Source organism: Rhincodon typus, chromosome 2 (assembly GCF_021869965.1).
Source record: "Rhincodon typus isolate 14 chromosome 2, sRhiTyp1.1, whole genome shotgun sequence".
In the NCBI taxonomy this organism is placed as follows: Eukaryota; Metazoa; Chordata; class Chondrichthyes; order Orectolobiformes; family Rhincodontidae; genus Rhincodon; species Rhincodon typus.
This window is the reverse complement of record NC_063333.1, coordinates 121,396,012-121,420,228: the sequence shown is the minus strand read 5'-3', so window position 1 is coordinate 121,420,228 and position 24,217 is coordinate 121,396,012. Positions and strand designations below refer to the sequence as shown.

Here is a 24,217-nt window from a genome sequence, read left to right as displayed (position 1 = left end):
TCCGCTTTGCCGTGATGTTACCCACTCCCCTACCCTCCCCTCCTCCCCCGCCCGACTGTCCCCAGAGCATTCACTGTTTGTTAGGGTTAGGACTGTTTCGCTCAAAAGGTTTTAATATTCGTGTGAAAGACCCTCCTCCCCACCCCCATACTGAGTTGTGAGGGGAACGTACTGACTCTTTTGTTGTGGTTTGTGTTGGGGGTTGGGAGCTTTCGGCGAGGAGTTTGGTTTTGCCTGTTAGAGGTGGGGGTTGGGTTCATAATACTGACTGAAACAAATGTATCCTTATAAATCGAAGACAACAACTACTGGTACGGGTGTAGTGTCTTAAGAAATACGAAGGATGTTTCTTTCCCTTGGCTGGCCAGCAAAAGACGACTGTAAAAATGAGCTGCTGTTTCAATTTCTAAAGCAGTTTTGTCGCATTCACTTGCTACAGTCCACTGAAACCCTGGCGGCCTCCGTAGCGCTAACTTTATTGTGAAGCTTTGTGAATAGCCCCATATCCCGTTGCAGTGCACAGACCACACGTTGTTGAGACGGCATTACCTCTTTCTGGTCCAGACTATACAACCTCCCCGCCCCCACCTCCTCCTCCGCCCGTCTAATCACGGACTTCCTGGGAAAATCAGGCAGCCGTTCATCCTGAAGTGAGTGTTTAAATTACAGGATTTGAAGAGCTCCGGATGGGAAAGTAACCCCCGAATGCCTCTAACTAAACTCAGGTCTTGGATCTTAACCTCGCGGCCTCACATCTGTTTCGAGGGAAAAAGGGCGTTCGGACTCAAACGGAAGGTAGATTATGAGTGGGACATGGCGGGCATTTCTTTTCTGGGGGAGAAAAGCTTTTCCTGAAATATTGTTTGTAAGCTCACATTTTGTATCTTCTGGTTAAGAATCCCAGCTCTGATTTTTAAAATGTTCCCATTTCAAACAATTCTCTATGCCACAAGAGTTAAAGACCACCACTCAGACAATATAGAGAGATGCGTGGCATGTTTATTTCGAAATTGACAAGAATAAAGTGAAAATTAACATTTTTACTGACTTTTTTTGTCCCCCCTCACATACATAAAAACATAGACAGTGCTTTCGTGTTGGGATTTTGGAACTTTTTTTTGCTAGCTCGTAATTCTTAGTGTTTGGAATAATGTTTTGGATGTTTTAGTCACGTTTGGTGCGTGGACACGTCTAGTGTACGTAAACTAGTTTTTAGTAGATTGGCGCTCTTGCTCCTTCCCCCGTTCTCCTTTGCAGTAAAACAGGGACTCGGTGATTAGGGTTCAGTTCCAGCTGATTTTATTTCCTTCTCTCTCAGAAAAAAAAGACTATTTACAAGAGTATATCAACAATCTGACAGGCAGTGACTTGACACGATTAGCTGGCATGACCTTTTAAAAAAATTGTTGAGGCATGATCATCTGACAGACTATACACAGTATATTGCACAGGATGGATGAAAAATTAAAAATAATTAAAATAAAAGATTTTTTAAGAACCCCTAACAATCGGGCAGCTACCAAGATTTTTGTTTTCGCGGTTGCTACCTTAGTGCCTGTCACGGTAGTTTGGACACATAGAAGAAACACACAGTCCTTGTGTTTTATATAATACAGATTTAAATGTACAAAGGTGTTCTCACTTCTCTTGCAAACCCCTCCCCCATCAAAAAAGACACAACAGCTAAACCTGATTTCGGAATTATATATGCTAGCTTCATGCCAAAACAATATATTCAGCCGACAAGTTAATAATAATTATCATTATTACAGCATGAGAAACGCAGCATAGTGTCGCGGACTCAAATCAACATCTTATATCCAGTAGTTGAGCGCAATTTAAGGAGCGCCACATAATTGGTGCGAAGTTGCAGCATCCTTTTTGTTTGTGTTGGTGCTGAATTTCAGAAGCATCGTAACAATTACAAAATCACGGTTCACCTACTCCCCTTAACATTTTACTAATATTTATATATACGTGGAAGATGACTGCAGCCATTACAAATTTTAAAAGGAATGGTCATCAGTTTCTGGGTAAAAGCGTTCAAATGGGTTTCCATTTTAAATACTATCAAGTTGGCATTCTTTTTTTAAAAAGGCTACAGTGGGCGGGAAGGGACAGTGTAGGTTTTAACATCAAATACAGTCCCAACATGAAGGTAACCGCAGCCTACAAAACCTGCACATTGAAGTGTAAACATGTGGAATTAAAAAAAAGAGGCATCGCTGTGGCATCGACCTCTTTGTTCATAATCAGGAAATCCAAACAGCAATAAACACCGATTAACACCCCCTTTATATTTTTTACAAAAATACACTGAGAAAATAATCAAACGTCTCATCTTTCTCTGTCTTTTGTTTTAAAAGTGTCAAAGTCTACATTTAAATATAAAATTAAAAGTTTAACTCTAGCCCTTCAGTGAAGGAGATAAAACGGTGCAGGTAATTAACAGGCCTACGAAAAAAAGTCAAAATGTTTGGCCAGTATAAATACATCCATATAAAATGGTTTCTGGTTGCATTTACAAGGGAAACAAAACAATACGAGGATGAAACATCGGTGACAAGAAGTTCATGTTTGTTGTAAATTGTTGTGGAACATGGAACTTTTAAGGAATTTTGGTCCAGAAAATACAGTCCAGCGCAGATTGGAGTAGGGTTAAGTGATAAGGGGTAAAAGAGCTGGTGACTTGGTTGGAATCATACAGAGCGCCATCTATCTGATTTGATTCGCCCTAACGCTAGTAAGTGTTCAAGTCTGTACAGAATCTGGAACGATACAGCACAACATGGTATGAACCCAGCGAAATGCAGTAATCCAACGCCACCATTCTTCTCATGAAACACTCTCTTCGCATGTAGATCTCCCGACTTTGCGTGTTTGTCTGTACCAATATAATTTGATTTTGGCGATTTCATTTCACCGCCAGAGCTTTAAACCTGCTGCCTTAATGCGAAGCCCGCGTTCCCTCCCGTACGTGCAAATCAATTTCAGGTTTTCCTTTTCAGTCCAGAGTCGAGACTGGGCATTTTATTTTCAATGGAATCTCAATCGCTCCTAAAACACGTCGGCACATTTTCTTACATTTTGCTGAAGACTTGCGATCAAACGTTAGAATCACGCAGTTTTACAGCACTTGGATCACAATTATGTTATTTCACGATCCCTTTTTCTCCCCCTCCAAGATAAAACAGCAACAGTTCGCTTCTTTCACTTGTCGCTTTCTAATACGTGAACACTAGGTTTGAAATACTCGACTCCAGCCAGTCGCCTGAAATCATTTCGCTCACCTCTGGCGTGCAGTAGTCTGGGAACTCAAAGTGAGACGCGGACTCCTGCTCAAAATTAAACTCCAAATCTCGATCCAGGGACGAACTCAAGTTGCCCAGCGTCATGCTCTCGAAAGTGGGGCTGGAACTAAGGTCCATGAGATCGTCCTCAAATTCTTCGTCGGAAGACGAGGCCATAGACGACGAAGAGCTGGAGTGGGAGGTGGAGGGGGTCGGCGAGATGGATCGCAAATTGCCAGGGTGCTTGCGTTGGTCTTTGGGTGAATCTGGGACCCGCACCCTGCTCCCACTTACCAGATCTTCATAGAAACTGACCGGGTCGCTGGGCTCGGCTGAAGAACTGAGGGTCGGGCTGGCAGGCACGGCGGCTGGAGAGGTAGTGCCCTGGCCCCTGAACGACCGCCTCTCTTTCAGTTTCTTATCTACAAGGTGCTTGGAAGCGGGGCTCGTCCGCGCTTTGTAAACCGAATGTTGGTTGGTAGTGTTTATGCTAGTAGTGCCTGACTGCGGATGCTGGTGAATGATCGGAGACTTGCTGAGCGCACCCAGGATGATCTTGTGCGTTTTGCTGGGTTTGCTAATGCTACTATTGCTGCAACTGCTCTTTTTAGCTGAGGGTTTAGTGTTGATCTTTTCGCCTTTCTCTCCGGGTTTGCTGCTGGCACTTTTTGCCTTCTTTCTCGGTCTGTATTTATAATCTGGATAGTCCGCCATGTGCTTGAGTCGCAATCTTTCGGCTTCACGGATGAAAGGGATCTTATCACTGTCTTTCAGTAACTTCCAACGCTTCCCCAAGCGCTTCGAGATCTCAGCGTTGTGCATGTCCGGCGACTGCTCCATGATTTTTCTCCTCTCGATCTGCGACCAGACCATAAACGCGTTCATGGGTCTTTTGATGTGACCACTGGCGGTCTTACACCAGCTCGGCTCGTCCGTCTTCTCTCCATCCGATGCCACCGAGTCCGCCGCGGGTGAACAAGCAATGCCCAGATCTGAAGAACCGGAGTCGGTCGACTCTCCGGCAAGCACTGCTTCCGTGTTCTCTGCGTTGTTCGTTTGCTGCACCATGCTTTCTCTTGTTTTTTGTTTATATATATTGAGGGCACTGAGGGGTAAAGAAAAAGGCTTTTTATACTGTAGCAGTTTGGTTGGCTTGTACTTTTTTTTCCCCCTGTTATCACAGAGGCTGCTGTGCTTTGAAAAGAAGCTGCTCCTCGCGTTCGCAGAGAAGAACCTAGTTTCTTGTATAAAATGTGTATATACTTTGGCACAACCTTCCTCCCCCTCTGACCATGCGGGAAGACTGTGTTATATAAAAAACTTGTGTCTGCTGCTTAAACCAGACTCGAACTCGCTTCCCCTTCTTATCCAGTCCTAGGCATTGTGACGTCCAGTTAAAGGTGTCCCGGTCCCAGCCAATCAGAGGCCGTCACTCACTCGGATCGCGTCTGTTTCCAACGCTTCCAGCGGCCTACCCCGCCCCCGCGCCCCCTCATTGGCTACTGCCTCCTCGGCGCGTGCAATGAGAAACGCCGTGGCTGACCTCATTCGAGTTTACACTAACAACTTAAAGGGGGCATGGCTGCAAAATGCACTACCCCCCACTCCTCCTTCAGTCTTCCCTCCCTCTCTCCTTCCCCGCTGGCATTACATTAAAGCTGCATTATGCCTTTTTCCTCTCCCCCAGACTGGCATTTGTCCGTCCCACCGACTCAGGCACGAATCAACCACAAGCTGGATTCCTTTCTTTGTGAGTGTTATATTTTAACACGCACACACAGAGTTTTCTATCTGGATGTCTCTCTGTCTCTCTTTCTCGCACATTTATACACACCCTAGTCGGCTGATGTTAAGTTTCAGGCAATTGACACGGAACTGTGTGTCTGAATCGCTACGCTGCAATTTCGCGTGAGCAAATGCCAGACACTGAAACCGATTTACAAAACACTGGGGAGACTTGCCATTATCTCTCAATTGCCTGCGTGTATTTCTCCCACTTTGATTATGAACGACTGCGAGCCCGTTCATTCACACTTTTACAAGACTCATTTCTGCAGTCCAGTGTTATAAGGTATGAAACATCCTGAATGCGTTGGCTCAGACATCAGTGGATTGATCCATCTCCGCCGTTCCGGAGAAGTGGAGTAACGCTGGCAGTAACATAAGAAGCACATCATGTGGGTTGGGCATGGTAGAAGGGGCTGGTCAAATACATTCGGCGACGACCACCTTTTACCGGATTGACAGTTTTAAGACTAACACCCAAGGTACTCACGGCGTGAATATATATTCGGTTAAAACGAAAGATGGAAAGACACGAGACTGACTTTTTTTATCGAAAATAATAAACATGCCAATATTTTTTCTCGTAAAAATATGTTTATGTCACCCGATAAACGAACCAATTTACATTCAGATTCTGATCCACACAGAAGTCTTTGTGTTATCCACATACGTAACTTACTATAGAAGTTGCATATGCCTAGCTGAATTAACTTAAGATTTCAACTTGTTTGTATATAAGCACAGACACGTAAAAATAGAACCGAGAATGTGATACATTGAGATTCAACATGTCTTTTAACACTTAAATTGGGTTGACTCCAATATACGACGCTAGGTGGCGGCACTGTGTCTATATAGTCGTCTGGCGGCCGTGGTGATTTCGATCCTGTTTCGGTTGGGGGAGGGAAATAAGGTGAGCGAACGATCCTTTTTGTCTTGTCTTGTGAAACCTAAAAGACGAAAAGAAGCTGCTTCTGGATTTTCTCAATTTACTTTTGCTTGCCAGCGACCCCTCCTTTCATAGTCACTATGGCTTATAATTTATGTGGCATTCTGTGTTAACCAGGTTTGATTAGAGCTGCGTTGTTGACTCTGTAGCCTTATTTTAAAAAAGATGAGACGGGCACGTGCACGTGTAACTCAATGGGTTTTCTAAAATTATTCTCGACACTCGCGATGATTATACCTAACAGAAGAAGGCTACGTTTTCCCAGTAGTATCCAAAAAGCAAAGCTACTTATCTAAACATCGCACCTCAAACAAGAGCCTGGTTCCTGCTATGTCAGTCTTGACTGTAAAACAAGTTGGTCCGTGCCCAACTTGCCAAAGCTATAAGGGAGAGATAGTAGGAACTGCCGATGAATCCCCTTCCCCTCCCCCATTTCTGAAGAAGGGTCTAGACCCGAAACGTCAGCTTTCCTGCTCCTCTGATGCTGCTTGGCCTGCTGTGTTCATCCAGCTCTACACCTTGTTATCTCATTATCAAAGCTATAAGGGAGCTGTTTGCTAATATTATCATCAAGAAGATCTAATGATCTAATGCAGCCAAATACAGCACTTTTGAAATATAACAGGTGCACTTGGTTTGGGGTTCAATCTGAAGTGGTAGGGGTGTGTGAAAAATCCATGCTCTGATCTGAACGGACTCATCTTCAAATATGTTATATTAGTTACACCGTAAACATGTTTCACTGCAATGTGGTCAGTGACTATTAGAAAGTGTTGAATGATGTCTTCAATGGATCAGCACTCAGCAGTTAAAACAGCATGGAAGGGGTTAACGTCTCGTCCGAGCCCCACAGGTTGAAAAAACGAGCAGAACCTCTTCAACGCTTTTTGTTGAATGGGATCTAATCGCAGCAAATGTAGTCGACAATATTAATCAGAGGCGTGTAGATCAAACAGGGAGGTGAAGATTGTGTCCGGTGAAAGAAGCAGATATTGACTCCGAAAATATCGGCACAGTTGTCGGAGATTGGAAGGGATATTTGTTAAAATTGAAGTGCATTCCGCTTGTGATCAGGCGTGTTCGTTTTAACACTAACATTTAATTATTAACCTTAAAGGTTATGGCAGAGAATATCGGAGCGGAGGAGTAGTAGAATGTGATTACTCTGCCATCACAACTGTGATTAAAAAGGGCTGGGTAGGAAAGACTGACATTTGTAGAAGACCGTTATCAAAATGTCCCAAAGCCTTTTTTGAGTGGTACACACTGTTTCAACATTGGAAATGTGATAGCCAATTTGCGCACAGTAAGACTCCACTAATCCACAATGTGAGGACGACTTGACAACTGTTTGTTTTTAAAACCGCCTTAGATTTACGCAGTACACTTCACAATCTGGGGATATCCCAAAGAGTTTTACCACCAAAGAAGCACTTTTTGAAGTGTTGTAGGATGGACGGTCAGCTCACACCAACATCAGACGATAATGACCAGGTAATCTGAAGAATGAAGATTGCCCAGGCCATTATAGGAGAAATTCCTCTCTGTTCTTCAAATGTATCCTCAGCACCTTTGATGTAGACAGCTTGAATTTAAGATTAGTCTAAAACACTGCTCCTCTGACAGTACAGCACTCATTTAGTATTACACTGGAGAATCAGCCTAGGTGGATTCTGCAATGGGATTTTTCTTTCTTATTCTTTCATGGGACATGGCCATCATTGGCAAGGTCAACATTTGCATACTGCCCCTACTTGCCTTTAAGCTGAATGGCTTGCTAGGCCATAGCAGAGAACAGTTAAGAGTCAACCACATTACTGTGGGTCTGCAGTCACATGTAAGTCAGGCTGAGTAAAGATGACAGATTTCAGCTCATAAAGAGCATTGGTGAATCAGATTTGGTTAAGGGTCTGTGTCCGTACCTTATGACTCTATGACTCTATAATTGTTGTCATTGGTATCCAGTACAGAAATGGCTTTATATTCCAGATTTATTAATTGGATTTAAATTCCAATGGTAACTGTGTCGGATTTGAATCCATGGCCCCAAACTATTGGATTACTCGTTCATATTAGCATTGTGTCACCATCTCCCCAGCATGATGGTGATCTTGAGAGGTATTGCTGTAAAAACTCATCTGGGTCACTAATGTCCAGTAAGGAAGGAATTTGCTGTCCTTGCCTTCCCTGGCCTACATGTGATTCCACACCCATACATATAGATTTTAGTAAGACTTTTGACAAGGTCCCTCATGATAGGCTTATCCAGAAGATTAAGATGCGTGGGATCTATGATGCCTTGGCCACGTGGATTCAGAATTGGCTTGCCCATGGAAAGCAGAGGGTAGTGGTAGAAGGGTGTTTTTCAGGCTGGAGGTTCGTAACTATTGGTTTTCCACAGGGATCTGTACTGGGACCTCTGCTGTTTGTGATATATATAAATGACTTGAATGAAAATGTAGATGGGTGGGTTAGTAAGTTTGCAGATGACACAAAGATTGGTGAAGTTGTGGATAGAGTAGAAGGTTATCAAAGGATGCAGCGGGATACAGATCAGTTGCAGATATGGGTGGAGAAATGGCAGTTGGAGTTTAATCCAGGTAATTGTGGGGTGCTGCACTTTGGGAGATCAAATGTTAAGGAAAAGTATACAAATAATGGCAGGACCGAACAACATTGATGTACAGAGGGATCTTGGGGTTCAAGTCCATAGTTCCCTGAAAGTGGCCACACGTTGATAGGGTGGTAGAAAAAAAGGTATATGGCATGCTTGCCTTTATTCGTCGAGTTGAGTATGACAGGATGTCATATTGCAACTTTGTAAGACTTTGGTTAGGCCACACTTAGAATATGTGTACAATTCTGGTTGGCACATTATGGGAAGGATGTGGAGGCTTTGGAGAGGGTGCATAAGAGGTTTACCAGGATGCTGCCTGGATTAGAGGTTATGAGCTATAGGGAGAGGCAAGAAAAACTCAGGTTGTTTTCTATGGAGCGGCAGAGGTTGAGGGGAGACTTGATAGAAATCAGTAAAATTATGAGATACATAGATAGAGTTGACAATCAGAATCTTTTTCCCAGAGTTGAAATATCTAAAACTAGGGGTCATTCATTTAAGGTGAGAGGGAGAAAGTTCAAAGAAGATGTGAGAGGCAAGTTTTTTTACACAGAGTACTAGGAGTCTGGAACATGCTGCCAGGAGTGGTGGTGGAGGCAGATACAATAGGGGCATTTAGAGATTTTTAGATAAGCATACGATTATTCAATGAATGGAGGGCTATGGACCAAGGGCAGGCAGGAGGGATTAGTTTAATTTGGTGTCATGTTTGGCGCAACATCTTGGGCCAAAGGGCCCGTTCCTATGCTGCATTGTTCTATGTTGTAAATGAGATTGACATTTAAATGCCCTCTGAAAAGTCCTAGTGAGCCACTCAGATTAAGGTGAATTGTACACCCACAGTAAATGCTGGCATTACTAGTAATGTCCATGTCCCATGAAAGAATAAAAAGGTATGGCACAGTATGTCACCAGGATCACAATCAATAGCATAATTTAAAACTATTAAAAGTCTCTATCCAAATTTGAACCACTGTCCTGCTGATTATATACTTGCAGCATATGTTATATTGAGTTGTATATAAATGAATGAAGCACTTTAATAGGATCAACATAGAAAGTTATTGTAAGTTAAATTTAAATATTTTGAGGGAGGGTGAAAGAGCACAATCACACTGAGCTACGTGCTCACAGTATTGGCACAGTTACGGAACATGTTGATAGCTCATCCAGAACATATATGTAATACTTGTGTTTGTCAATTGGGACATTGAATACAAAAGCAAAGATATCATGCTAAAACTTTCCAAATCACTGGTTAGGCCCACATCAGAGGTTTGTGAGCAATTCTGGGCACTACAATTTAGGATGAATGTCAAACCTAACAGAAGATACAGAGGCGGTTTGCTCAGATGGTACCATGAGAGATGTTGGTTATCTGAAGAGATTGAACAAGTTGGGATCATCCTCCTCAGAACAAGAGGCCCCCTAACAGAAATTTTCTAAATCATGAGAGGTTCTTGAGAGCAAAGTATGAATAAGGATATACTGTTTTCACTTGTAAATGGGTTTGCAACCAAAGATACACATTTAATGTAAATGGTACAAAAACTAGAAATAAATTTAGGAGGGTGTTTCCATACAAAAATTGTTAAAGCCTAGAATGTACTATCTGAAAGAGTTGTGGAAGTAGATTCCTTGGGAATGTTCAACTGACAATTGGAAACGACTTTGAAGAGAGCCAAATTTGCAAAGTTATGGGGCCAAAGCTGTGGTGTAGGACCCAGGTACAGCTCTCTCAAAGAGCCAGAACAAGCATGATGGGTCAACTGACCACCTTCTGTATTATAAGATTCTGTAAATCTATTCCACAGACTCAGTCATTTTAGTCAGCTGAGAATTGACTCAAACCTATTTCCTGCGCGCTCTATTCATTTTAACAATGTGCCACTGACAACAAATTATGACAAAAATCCACATCATAGGCTGTCAGTGAAGATTTTTAAACATTCCTTTCAATCAAAGAATGGTTGTTATTCCATATGATTGAAACCTTGAGTTACAAAATGAATCTTGCATTATTCAGTCAACTTGCTGCCGATTCGTCCTCGTCGCCGCCTCCATTCTCACTAGCTGTAGCTAACCAAATTCAAGCAGATGATAACTATGTAAAATCCAGAGGAACAACATTACAATGGACCACATACATTTGTAACTGTACATCCAGGTTTTTTTAGAAAAAATTCAGAAACTTTTTAAGGGATTTCTGACTGCAAGCAAACAACAATGACCGAATCATACCAATTGTATATATAGTACGTGGAGCTGTGTTGCTGTTAAGACTCATTAGTTCATGAAAGTATGAGTGCATTGCTGCTTCTGCAAATCAAACCCCAGAAACGCCAGCAGAATTTGCCTCAGGCAGCACTTGATATCCACAAAGGATGGACAGACTCCTGGTAAATGCGATAAAGAAAGCAATTTGTGAGCTCCAAATGAGCGCACAACCTCAGAATTGGCTCATTCTGGAGCCTTTTCTTGAAAGCTCAATCAGCGCCGCCTTCCTCTCCAGAGAATGCTGATCAGTAACAGTGACTTACTCACTGACAAACAGAGCAATGACCTCCATCCGAAATGACAATAAGAAGGCAAGGAATACACTCCCCGCCCTCATCCCTACCACCGCCCCCCACCCAACCATCCACCGACCCCAGCCGAACCCCAGAGACCACGAACAAATTGATTCAACCCTTAAATTCACATCGCTCCCTGCAAAGGCACAGCCATGCCAAGAAGCCCAATGCTGCTCCGGCAAGCCAGGGTAATGAAACTAGCGTGGACTCAAATTGCATGCATAAATGTAAATTCCGGAAAATTGAATTTAAAAAAAGACAAAACAAAAATGGCAGACGAAGAAAAATGAACTACAGCTCGGGGCTAACTTTCAAAGGGAATAGTTTACAAACACCTGCTTTTTCCATTATTAAATGGCAGGATATTAAACAAATGCCGAACAGTCATAAGCTCCAGTTATTGCCGCTAAGGTGGATCAGAAGGGTTTAGAGTTTAGAGTGGAAGACATAGAGAGCTCGAGGCAGTTAGCAGATTTATACTGGCAAGGTGGTAGGGTGAATTAGAATCCGCTTCGTGAGATGTATCCTTCAGTAATTTGCAGGTAACAGTTCTTTTTTTGTTGATTTCTGGTTATGAAGGATGCTTCTGGCGAAGTTAGTAAGTTGGATTACCTCGAAATAAAAATGTCACACTGCATCTGCGAGAATTGATGTTTTGTCCATGGTGCATTAGGAGGGGCAAATCCTAAGAGATGCCAAAAGAGTGGTTTAATAAATCAACGTTGAATTCCTATTCAAGGAAACAAGTAACTCCTGGGTTTAAGATGCACACAGAAGTTTTTGTTTTAAGTGTTCTTTGAATTCAACCCCTCAATCAACTTACAGTGCCTCTTACAAATTGCAGCGCGACAAAAGGATGGTGGGGAAGCGGGCGCTTGGCAGACAATGGCAACCTTTGCTTGCGGTTGCCGAGCGCCCTTGTGTTCAGCTGTTGCTGTGTGTGTGTGTGTGAGGGAGAGAGAGAGGAGCAACAAGAGGCTGGGCGGCAGCTGACACGCGAGGTCTGTCAATCAAAGGGGCACGTGCGGTGCGAGCAGCGACAGGTGCGGAGCGCGCGGGGCGGGGCGCGGCCAGCAGGTGAGGCGCTGCACGTGCCAGCGCGCGCCGCTCCCACACCTGGGGACCCGCCAGCTCAGGTAAGGTAGTGACCATCTGCTCGGGGCTTGTTTACTCCAGTCAGAGGCGCTCATTTGTTTTAGGTATTTACTCGCCTGTTTTTTTTCTCTCGAAACTGCAGCGATACCGAACAATTGTTCTGTCTCCAGGGGATGAAGAGGTCCCTCTTCAAGGTCCCGCCAGGCTAAATGCGGCGCATAAACTAAAATAAACGCAATAGGCGGTTGTCACGGAGCATGCATTAAGTCACTTTTCTCGGCTTCAGGTCATAAAAGTACTGCCTTCATGAGAAAGTAAAGAGTACTTCTGTCACCACCCCACTCCACCCCACCTGGTACAGTAATATTTAAATACCCTAATTTCACTGAAGCTGAGATTAGACTTACAGGCTCACAAAGTAACATTTTGGTCATTTAATCATAATTCACCCTCTTGGTGGATCCCCTATCACGGACAGAAACAATGTTATAGCATTTCCTTTTTACTGCTTTTCACTCTGTCATGTACTGATGTGTGCAAGTTGCAGATAAAACGACGTTTTTCCAACCTCTGTAGTATTGGCCATCTTTGTCTCCTGCCCTGCCTTAGTCCATCTGTTGCAGACACCCATGCTTCTGTGACTTCTGGACTTTCAAATACTCTCCTCTGCTGTTCTTCTGGCATCCTTCTCCCAGCCTTCACTGGTCTTTAGCTTTGTGACCTCTTCCTAAAACCCTCAACCCTGAGGGCTATAAACCTCCCAAGATTTCCGCACTCTGACAATTTTAGTTTTTATGCAACTCCAAATTTCATTCTCCTCCCCAATGGATTTGTGTACATTTGTGTACCTTCCAAGGATTGTGATCTTGAACTGGTGGAGAGGCTTGTGCACTAGAGCGGCCCATTGAGCAATGCTATCAGGAACTCCTTGATTCCAGTAGGGCTGTCATGGAGGCCAAGTGGGGTGAGGAAATAGATAAAGAGTGGTCCAAAAGATTCTCAACAACCAAGCAGATAAAGGAAGATTCTGCATCTCACAGACACCATAGCTTGAAATGGTACCAAAGTCCGATCACCAACCAGTGAAGATAGTGTTAACAATGATCAAGATCTAAATATTAAGCAAAGTTTAAACAAAACGTGCAGGCATCTACCAAGGTCCATTTGCCAAGTTCTTTGGTAATAGAGAATTGATGATAGCGGTATGAACCTGGGAGTTTCTTGTCAAGAACCTGCATACAGACAACAGATGCTTGAAAGTCATTGAACCTGTGTTGGCACAAAGGTGTTTTTGAGCAGCAACATCCATGATTGAAAATTCTCTTCAGGATACCCTCTGCACTATACTCTAGGTCACTATACTTCTTGAGACATCGTGACCCATGATCTGGAAATCAAAAAGTATCACATTCAGTTATGTGCCTCTTCCCATGGCAGAAATTCGCAACTCCGAATGGACGTTATTTTCGAAATCAAGCAACAGCCCATAATGATATCTGTCTGGACTCTAGGATCGGAATTCCATACCCAAATTTCTCAGCTTCTCTCCACCTTTAAGAAACTCACTTAAAAAACAGATTTTAACAAGCTTTTGATCAATTGTTCTCCTATCTGTTGATGCGACTTCTCTTTTTCTGAACAGTGTGCTTTTTTTAAAAGATCTTATTTTTAAAATATTCAACTGTTCCTCCTGTTTCAGTTACCATCAATCATAATCTGTCATCTTGATTACATGGCAATTTTCCTGTTAGTTTGTGGCCTTTTAATTGATAAGTACTAACAGTATAGGATACAGGACAAAAAAAATCATGGTTCCATAACTTAATCCACAATGTACAACCCTACTACTGAGAATGCCACTAATGATATTTAAACTTCTTAGAAAAGTGTCTCACTACCTCCAAAAAGTCAAACAAAGCTTAAGGATGCATTTCTAATACTTTCCTCATATTATTTATGATTACAAATGTTTTAAATAAACAGACAAATCTGAAATGGATAATTAAAATGGAAGATTTACATTACTTCCAGTGAGTCAGTTCAGGGCATGGTCAATATCACAATATTAGAAGACCATAAGATGTAGGAACAGAAGTCAGCTGAGTGAGTTCAGCCATTCAATAAGACAATGGCTGATCTGAAAATCCTCCATTCCACTTTCCTGCCTTTTACCCATTATCCTTGATTCATTTGTTGATTAAAAATCTGTCTTTCTTCACCTTAAATCTACTTAATGACCCAGCCGCTACAGCCTGACAGTAATTAAAAAAACTTCACAGGTTGCCTACCATCTGAGATACGAAATTTGTCCTCTCCTCTATAATAACTGGGTGACCCTTTTTCTGAGATCCCATTCGCATTCTTCTAAATCTAACTGAGTACAGGCCAAAATTACTCAATCTCTCCTCATAAGACAATAACCCACACCCACGATCAACCTAATGAACCTTCTTTGGACTGCCTCCAATGCCAATATATCTTTCCTTAGATAAGGCGATCAAAAATATTCACAGTATTCCACTGTAGTCAAACTAGTGTCTTGTATAGTTTTAGCAAGCCCTCCCTATTTATATTCCATTTAATTTGAAATAAAGGCCAGTGGTTTGGATGAATTGGGTTTCTTGGCAAGATTGATTTGCATATTGTTTGTCATAATTAGACATGTCCCATGTTAGGTGATTGCATTTTGTAAGTGTTGTGTCCAGGAGCACATAATTTATTTTCTATTTGATGATTGATAGAAATCACATTCCATGCCTGTGGGTTATAGTATACACCGCCGAATTACATAGCTTAGTGTGTCGATAATCTCAACTTGTTTTGGACAATCCCCTGTATTTTAGTCTCTGGGAAATTTAATAAAATACATGTAATTCCATTCAGACTGCAGAATAATTTTTGATTCTGCATCTGCACTACTAAACACAATACAAATGCATTAGAGTGAGTCCTCACATAAAGTTATAGTTATATTCCAGAAAAGTGCAACTTTAAGTGAAATTGCTTTGAACAAATCACATAATCTCACTGAAACTGATGAAAAAGCTATAGTTAGATCCTCCATGACCTTCCTGATTAGAACACAAAGACATTAAAACAATATACACTGAATGTTAAAACGCTTTTGATCACTAAATTACACATTGGAAAATCAAATACCCCTGTAATTTGTAAAATAAAATAAATTTTAAAAAATTAAGACCAACACTGTGGTAGCTTGCTACTTACCACAAATCTACTTTTGATCTTGATTCCAGAATCTCTCGCTCACCACATGTCCTGCTTTTGATGCCCTGTCAATGTAGAACATTCCTCTCACTTACTCATCGTTCACAATTTCTCTCAATCCATAATCCATTCTCTTAATGCTAGGCCTCCAAAACACTCACTGCTCTCCTGCAATGTAACCCATCAAACCACCTACCTGCTGCCAACCCTTCAACTAATGGCCTCTGCCAGTCCCTGATTCCCCCTCTTGCTGATTCTTTCTGTCATTGAACCTCCTGATGCCAGAATCGTATGCTCACAGCTGTGTTCTCTTAAACCATTGCTGTAAATGAAGGCTCTGGGGATGAGTGGTGAGAAGCAGGAGGGGCATCTTTGAAGCTCACAATGAGGGTTTGGGAAACTGAAGCATCAAACGTGAAAGTCGGGGAGCAGGAGATTCAATGAGAGCAAAGATCAGCAAGAAGTGAATTAGGGAGCAACAAAGGCTACAAGTCGAAGCCTCAGCAGCAAGAAGGTGGGTTGGGGAGTGGAAGAGCTGACAAGCTGGAGGTTTAGCAGCAAGAGAAAGGATCTTTACCAGGGAAGACCACAAATCATAGTCTTGGCAGCAAGAAGGTGGGCTAATAAATGGGAAAGGCCACCAGTTGGCAGATCAGAAGCAGGAGAAAGATAATTGACCAGGAATGGCCACAAGTCAATGTTGGCAGCAAGAGGATGGGTTAATTAATCGGGGAGGCCATAATATGGAAGGTCAGCAACAAGAGGAAGGGTTAAAAAGCAGCCAAAATGGTGAAACTTCCAATGCTAAATGGGAATATAGGCCCCATTAAGTGATAGATGCTAAAGTGAAACAGGACAGCCAAATCCACCAATATCAATGTAAACAAATTTCAAACAAATCTCAATTTGTTCTGCATTTAGCCATCACTATTAATTGTGTTAATGTTTTCTTTGCTAGAAACTTCTGGTGTGCATCAAAAGGTCGACTAGCAAAGCCTGAAGATGCTTCCATGTTCAATGGCATCAAAGTGACAGCAGCCTCAATCACATCCTGCGCCTGATCCCAAGAAGATATGAATGTAGGCATTCTGAAATTAAGACAGAAACTGTGAATGTTGAAAAAACGCAGGAGTCAGTTAAATCTGAAAGTTTGGGTATAATCCTTCATTAATCTCATAAAATAAACTTGGATATTTCATTTATCACCACACTGTTAATGACCTGATTATTAAGTACCATCAACAGTTTCAGGTACCTTGCATTATATCTTCTGTTAGAAGTGATGACATCTAATACAGTGCGGGTAGTAGGTTCTGTCAGTGTTGAAGATAAACAAGTTTCGAGTTTGCATTCAGTGACACTGATCATCATTATGAATATAGATATACAATTGGCAAAATGGTCCTGCACACTTGGAGAGCTGAGGGAATCCTGTGTTGCTTCTTTCTGGGAGGTGCAGTGCAGTTATACTTGATCAGCCTTGCCACTATGGCTGGCAGATCTCCAATGCTGCCAGTGCCACTAGGAGTAGTGCTACTGCCTGTATTGAACTCACTGGATCATCGCTGGATCCCGAGATAGACATGGGTATGGGTAGGATAGGGGTTTGCAGTGTCACCAGCAAGGAGAGGGGATGAGAAGCCAGAAGCCAGAGCAAGAATTGGCTTTCAGAGTGTCACTTCCCTTCCGTGTACTGGATCTCTCAATTAACACAGTGCCTGTGAATGAGGCCACCAACTTCCTTCTCCTAAAATCCCAGGCAAAAGGGTTTACTAGCTTGGCTTTCCATAAAGGAAGTTCCCTGCCTGCTGCTGATTGAATACTGAACGGGAGGAATGCCCGCCGCCCTTCCTGCCTGAGCTTCAGTGTACAGAGGTGGGAAGATGGCAAAGTCCCCATCCCCACATCCTCCCACCCAATCATACACACACCTTGGCTCCAAACCTGGCCATAATTGCAAATTTAATTTGAGATATTTTTAGCCAAATTCTGTACTTTATTCAGATAAGACTTACTCCTAATGAGGTTTCTTATTCTCAAGTTTTCAGCTTCCCCCTCCCTCCGTGTTTCAGTAATGTTAGAGGGTCATTGTATATGTGGTGGATGACAAATCGTGAGAAGATTTCATCAGATTTCTAGTGAAAGTTTATACCCCAAATTTTCAGATTTAAGTTCACTTACCATCTGTATTTCTATTTTTATTTCAGATTTCTGGGCTTCACAGTTTTCTTCTTATTTGAAGCCATTCACTGGTCAGTTCAGGATTGAGAAAAGGCAAAAATAAATTCTTATCCATTTAGCAAAATTGCATTTTTATAGAACTGGACTATCAACCCCTGTTAGGACAATTAAATGTTAAGAGTGCCTGCAGTTATTCAGCTTATTCATGGATCACTAACTCAGGCATTCAAAATAAGTTGACAAGCCAAATCTAAAAGTACATAGAAGTTCTGTCCATTTCACTGCAGTAGCTCCTTAACAGTGGAATAAAAACATTTGACAGTGAGCATAATTACAATGAGCTAATATGTTAATTATTTTTCATCTGGGAGACAGAAAGGGTGTTTATGTTTAAATTTCTGTTTTGCAGAGGGTGAAGGCGGGCTTGATGCAACTGAAAGGAACAAAACGTCTTATTGTGTTAGCGAAGTCAGGCTGGAATCATACTGAAAAGAACTCCTTGTCACGAAAAGTACTCCATCTGCAATCAGATGAATAGGCTGCATGCGTGTGTGTCTCAGCCTCAGGTCTAATAGACTAGCAATCTGATTTTAACTTGTAATTTGTGTTTTCTTCTGTTGCCAGAACTGGCAGATGCAAGAGGGTGTCCGTTAATGTTCAAGTTCATTACTCCCTTCCAAAAGAGGCCTGAGCTGATCATAATTGCAGAAGGAGTTTGATCTTGAACTCTTTATATGTACATTACAGCTTGCCTTCATATCTTGGTACAATTGTGTCTTTTTCTGCTTTTTTAGAACAAAAACTGCTGCTTCAAAACAAAATGTTGACCATCACTTTCTGCATCCGCAATATAACAGTAATGCCATATATTGTTATAAATCATCTATGTAAATTGTTTTTCTGTGATTTTATCTGAGCTTTTAATTGCATAAGAGCATATTTTGAAATCAACTGCATAAAATGAGTAATTTAGGCATGCAGGTGTTTGAAGAATTGGTTTCCTATTTAATACCATTGATAGCTAGCCCCTGCACTTCATTGTTACTAGAATCATTATAATCAAGATCAATTGAACCTGAGTACTAGAAAGTCAAATGCACCAAAATGTAGAAGCAATATTTTTATAGTTGTGGAGGTAAAGGAAACATCAAGTGCTAGAAATCTGAAATAAAAATTGAATATCAAATAAGGCAAAGATAATCCCATCAAAATACACATTGAAGCTACACATTCAGTTCGCTTTTCTTTCAGATTGTGCTCCTGTGCATTTGTTTCATATTTATTTTTATTCAAGGCCATTTTTTAAATGTTCAATTATCTTGTTTTCCAGAATGCTGCAATTTTCTACTATTAAATTTTAGTACCTTGGCTTTGATTATAACAAAAATGTTATATAATATTTTTCATATCGTAGAAATAGTCAAGATGCTTCACAAAAGAAACACTTTTGAATTGTAGTCATCATTTTGGTAAATCTGGCAGAAAATCTGCATACAGCCAGATCAGACAACTAGCACAAAGGAAACAAAAAAGTTGTTTTGATGTTACTGACCAAGGTACAGAAGAATTCTCTTCTTTGAATAATGCCAGAGTGTCTTTAACATTCATCTAAACAGGTAGACAGGGCCTCAAGTTTTAATGTTTCATCCAAGTGTCAGAAGCTCTGACAATTCAGTATTTCCTCTGTATAGCTCTAAATGAAAATCTTGTAAAACTGCAAAAATTGATAATTGCTAAGTGATAACTGAGAGCCTGGTAATTTATACACATGTATTTACAAAGAAATAACAGGCAACAGTGACAGGGCTAGATTTGGCTAATGTTGTAGAAAAAGTACCAAGCTGGGAGTGGAAAGATGCCAATTTACTAAGCCTAAAGACTGTGTCAGGAGCTACATTAACCCAGATGCAGAGATGATGAGGGTCGGGGTTAGGTCGTATAACAGAGATTCCATGAAATTTAATAGAAATGGTCTTCCAAATTCATTTTGACTGATCTCAAAATGATCAGAGGGAGGGCTGGGAAAGGGAGGAGGGGTAGGGCCTTGACCTCCCCCCATCCCCACCATTGCCACTTGCTCAACCACTGACAGAGTTTTATATTCTTTTGAGGACTTAGAAGGCGGCGGTAAGCCGGTTCCTGGGACTGCTGAAGTTTATGTGGTGTACAAGTGAAGAAGCTTGTAACATTTCAATGATATGACAACTGTTTCTTTCCTTTAATCAGATGGTATTATTTTCATGTACATTCTGATGAAGGTACACAACAAACAGAAGAGCAGTCTGGTGTAAAAATATTTATTTTGAGAGTGGCTAATTTCAAAGAAGTGAGACCATACCTCTGCCAGGTCAATCAGATTCAAAGACTAACAAGCAAAATTGTAAAAGAACAATGGGCCGTCTTTTAAAAAGGCTAAAATTCAGGTTCAGTTAAGGTTCATTCCCATGATGGTGACAGATGAGACAACCAAACCCAGAATTCTCTACATAACAAGAAAGATAGAGAGTAAGATGAAGTAGGAAGAGAGTGCGTATGACAGATGTCAGTTTGGTAATTAAAGTGAGAACCAGTGTGATTACAAGGATGAGAGGGGAAGTGCAAAAGTGAAATAGGAGAGGCAGATATGAGAAGAAAATTGGCAGCAACATAAAAAAGAATCAAAAATTTTCTATAGGCATTTAAATAGTAAAAAAAAAAGATAGTAAGAAGAGGGACAGCAGTGATTAGGACCTATAAACGGGATCTACACATGGTGGCAGTGAGTGTGGCTAAGGTACTAAGTGAACACATTGTCTTTACCATGGAAAAACTACCCTTAACTTTGTACAACTAAAAGTAGTACACAGAGACCTCCCAACTCAAATAACATCCAAAAACCAAAGAAAAACAAGTTATTGTTACAATTGGAGTGAAAACACAAGCACAACATGAAATCTTATTGTCCTGCAAATACTACTGAATCAAAGTGAACTGTGAATATAAACTCTTAAGTATAATAATTATTGAGAATTGTCTTCTTTGCAGTGCTTTTCCAGACAATGGTGACTAATTATACAAATCAAAGAATGTTTGTATTTATTGTATTTTAAATGCTGAAATTAAAGCTTCAGATAAAGTACACATATGAGCTTGAATTTTGTTTAATTTTGGTGACCTGACTGTTCAGTTGATATATTGATTAAAGTGGAAACCGAGTTTCAGAGTTTGCAGGATTAAAAACCCACAGTCAAGAACCTAGAACTAATTTGATCTAATTGTACACATACCCCATAAGGTCATTTGCTGGCAGCAACTTTATAAATACCTGTGATTTGATTGAGTATTTTAGATTTCCAAACTTAACTGTTGATACAAAACTTATTTTTCATTGGATATTTTAAAATTAATAAATTCAGTGGTTTCTTTTAACAATTAGAGATCAGATTTATTGTGAACTATTTAATGTCACTTAAATTACATTCCAAACTTACCCCAGCATTATCAGTTCCTGGAATAGATTGCATCAGTTTATTTTTACACACTACACCTTACTGTTCTGTCATATGTTTTATCCACCACGTAAAAACATGATCACACTCGAAGTTGCACAAATGCATGTACTTATATAGCACCCTAGACTGCAGCATGAAGGAACGGTTGGGCCTTTGAATTTTAGAACAATGAGGTGATATTATTAAAACGTATAAGATTCTGAGGGGACATCTCAGGTCAAATGATGAAGGGATGTTTCCCCTTGTAGGAGACAACTAGGGAACACAGTTTTAAAATAGAATGGTTTCTCATTATAGATGGAGAGGTGAAGATTTTTTTCTCTGTGTCATTAGTGTCTGGATTTCAATTCCGCAAAGATCAGTGGAAGCAAATTCATTGAGTGCCTTTAAAGCTGAGTTGTTTAGGTTCTTGGTTGAAAAGGGAGTCAAGGGATACAAACAAGCAGAGGCCTCAATCAGACCAACCATAATCTAACTGAATGGCAGAGGAAGCATGGATGTGCCAAATGGCCTCCTCTTGCTCTCAATTTGTGTGTTTTAATGTGCACAAAAACACAACATTGACGCAAACAGTCCAGAATGGGTTATATAGATAGAGATCATCTGCAGGCATGGATTCCAGCACTACGTACCCACCTTATAATACCATATTTCAGCATAAAATAGGATTATAAAAATGTCAACTGCAGCCAAGCCTGTAATACAATACAGCCATTGTACTAAAACATTGTCACATATTGATAGCAGTTCAATGTTATGTCTAAATCAATCCCAATAAATAAGCAATCAAAACTATACAGGCCAAGTCCTTGTATGTAATAACCTCTTTATATATCACTTGTTCTAAATACCTATTTTTCAAGGAACAAATAATTAATAAAATTTGAGTCACGTTTAACGGCATTTAATATCTGTCAACTTAACAAATGTATTATGATGACTGCTTTCATATTGATTTGGCCTGAAAACTTACTTGAATTTGTAAAACTGTCTTACAACAAAGTTGTGCTCTCAAATTACCTTTCCCTTCCCCTCTTTTCTTCAGCTCAGATACTAGCAGTTGGTCTTGAATGATTAAACATAACAATTTGCAAAGAAGTGGCATATTACAATCCAACCATCACTATGGGTTATAGCAAATTTCTAGTAAACAGGAGATCCCAAGTTCAAATCACATTGGTGCCTCTCTCACTCTCCTTTGAAAAAAGGCTTAAAAAGGGCATCTTATGATGCAGTGATAACATTGCTAATTCAAGAATTACCTGCCCCAGAGATATGTCTAAATAGATTAACTTTAAAAATATTTTTAATAATATATCTGTCAGTATCGGTATAGCAGGAATCTTCTGGTCAAGTATACAGGTTACACAAACCAGATGCACATGGTGGAATTTAAGGCCCTCCACTGTGGTGAGTTTAGTGTTGAAGGTTTTAATTAGGTGAGAGGATGACCAGTATGGCTCCCATCACCTTTGTGCCTCCAACAAGAAGAATGTGGATGGCAATTAATGACACTTAAGGGCTACAACCTGTAGCTGGTGATATTAATGCAGCAGAGGGCTAGGGGGCTGATCATGTGGACAGCATGACAAGAAAACCCATGCAGTGTTGCGTGTGGGCTACTGGGTGGAGAGAAGGGTGTGGCTTTATTCAAAGGCACTCAATGCATTACCAAGGGATACTGCATGAGGAGGTGGGTGCATGTACTGAGAATCTCCCCAACTCCCTGTAAACATCCTTCTGTCATCACTCATCTGGCCTGGGATCCAGAAACAGTGTTTGGCCTTGGGTCACTGTAATATTGGCAACAACCACTGCTTCCCCAGTAGCAATGCTGAGTAATAAAGCTAGCTGCTTCTGATTTGCTAGTTACAAGAGACACCACATATCCAATGCTGCACAAATTATAATTGTTCAGTCGGATCAAATCTATGTAGAAAAATTATGACTCTGAAATTCTGTGTCCTCTTATCACACCAGCATAAAATCTACAGAAACGGAAAAAAAAAGTCTTCCATTTAAATAGTACCTTTCAGGCCCTGAGGATCTGCTGAAATTCTTTACAGCCAATTAGCTATGATTTTTGAAGTATAACCATTGTTGTAATATAGGACATACGACAGACCATTTCCAGATCATCTGTTTTATGAATGTTGCTATTTCCAGATCATCTGTTTTATTAATGTTGCTTGAAATATATATATTGGCTAGGAAAATCGAAGAACTACCCTGCACTTCTTCAAAATAGTGCCATTGTATCTTTTATGTCTACCTGAGAGGACAGACAGGACCTTGATGTGGCAGATGTGGTGCTCAAGTGGAAGTTAATCACAGAACCAGTTGCCTCAGGAGCAGGAGGGCCACCAACTTGTAACATCGCCTTCTCATTGTTATTGTACTGAGATCACTGCTGAACTCTTGCTGGAGTGATGACAGACTCGTAAGCTATGAATGTACCTTGATACAACAAATAACTTTGGGATGCTTGTGTTCGTTGAAATGATGATAAACTAAATAAAGTACATTTTTGAATTTCACCATTAGGGCAGCAATCTGATGGAGTCCACCTAATTTTCAATCAATGATTTTGATGGTGTAATATTTTGATTCTATAAAAGGACAGACAAGTCACTTCAATATATTTCCACTCTGGGAGTGAAGACACAGATTTACTCACAACTAATTCTGAGCCCAAATGGACAAACAGAGACTGAGCCACATAGAAAGTGAACTGACTGTGATGAGGGAGAGTTACCTAACTACAAATAACTGGGAAATGATGGCAAAGGGCAATTAATCTCTAGGTCAAAAAACATAGAGTTGATGCTGAGAAACTCTATGTGTCTTGTTGGGGACAGAGTGACAATCCTTGTTTTTAGAATTGCATCTTGTTCTTTTGCATGAGATCTCCATTATATCTTGACAAACTATTGACAACTAATCAGTTACATTATTGCGTCTGAAACTAATAGGACACAGTTCCACACAATGAATTTCAGGTAAGTATT

At 40.8% G+C, this 24,217-nt stretch overlaps 1 protein-coding gene and 1 long non-coding RNA gene across 2 annotated transcripts; one reads left to right on the top strand and one right to left on the bottom strand.

Moving 5' to 3' along the window:
- Window positions 1–336: 336 nt before the first annotated feature.
- On the top strand, window positions 337–23,746 carry LOC109911956. Its single transcript, XR_007264503.1, has 3 exons — window positions 337–795; window positions 16,496–16,616; window positions 18,128–23,746. It is a non-coding gene; the product is annotated as an uncharacterized LOC109911956 (long non-coding RNA).
- On the bottom strand, window positions 1,277–4,656 carry LOC109911955 (SRY-box transcription factor 4). The gene has a single exon (XM_020511330.2). The coding sequence runs from the start codon at window positions 4,356–4,358 to the stop codon at window positions 3,225–3,227; it is 1,134 nt and encodes a 377-aa protein (XP_020366919.1). The 5' UTR covers window positions 4,359–4,656; the 3' UTR covers window positions 1,277–3,224.
- Window positions 23,747–24,217: the final 471 nt, after the last annotated feature.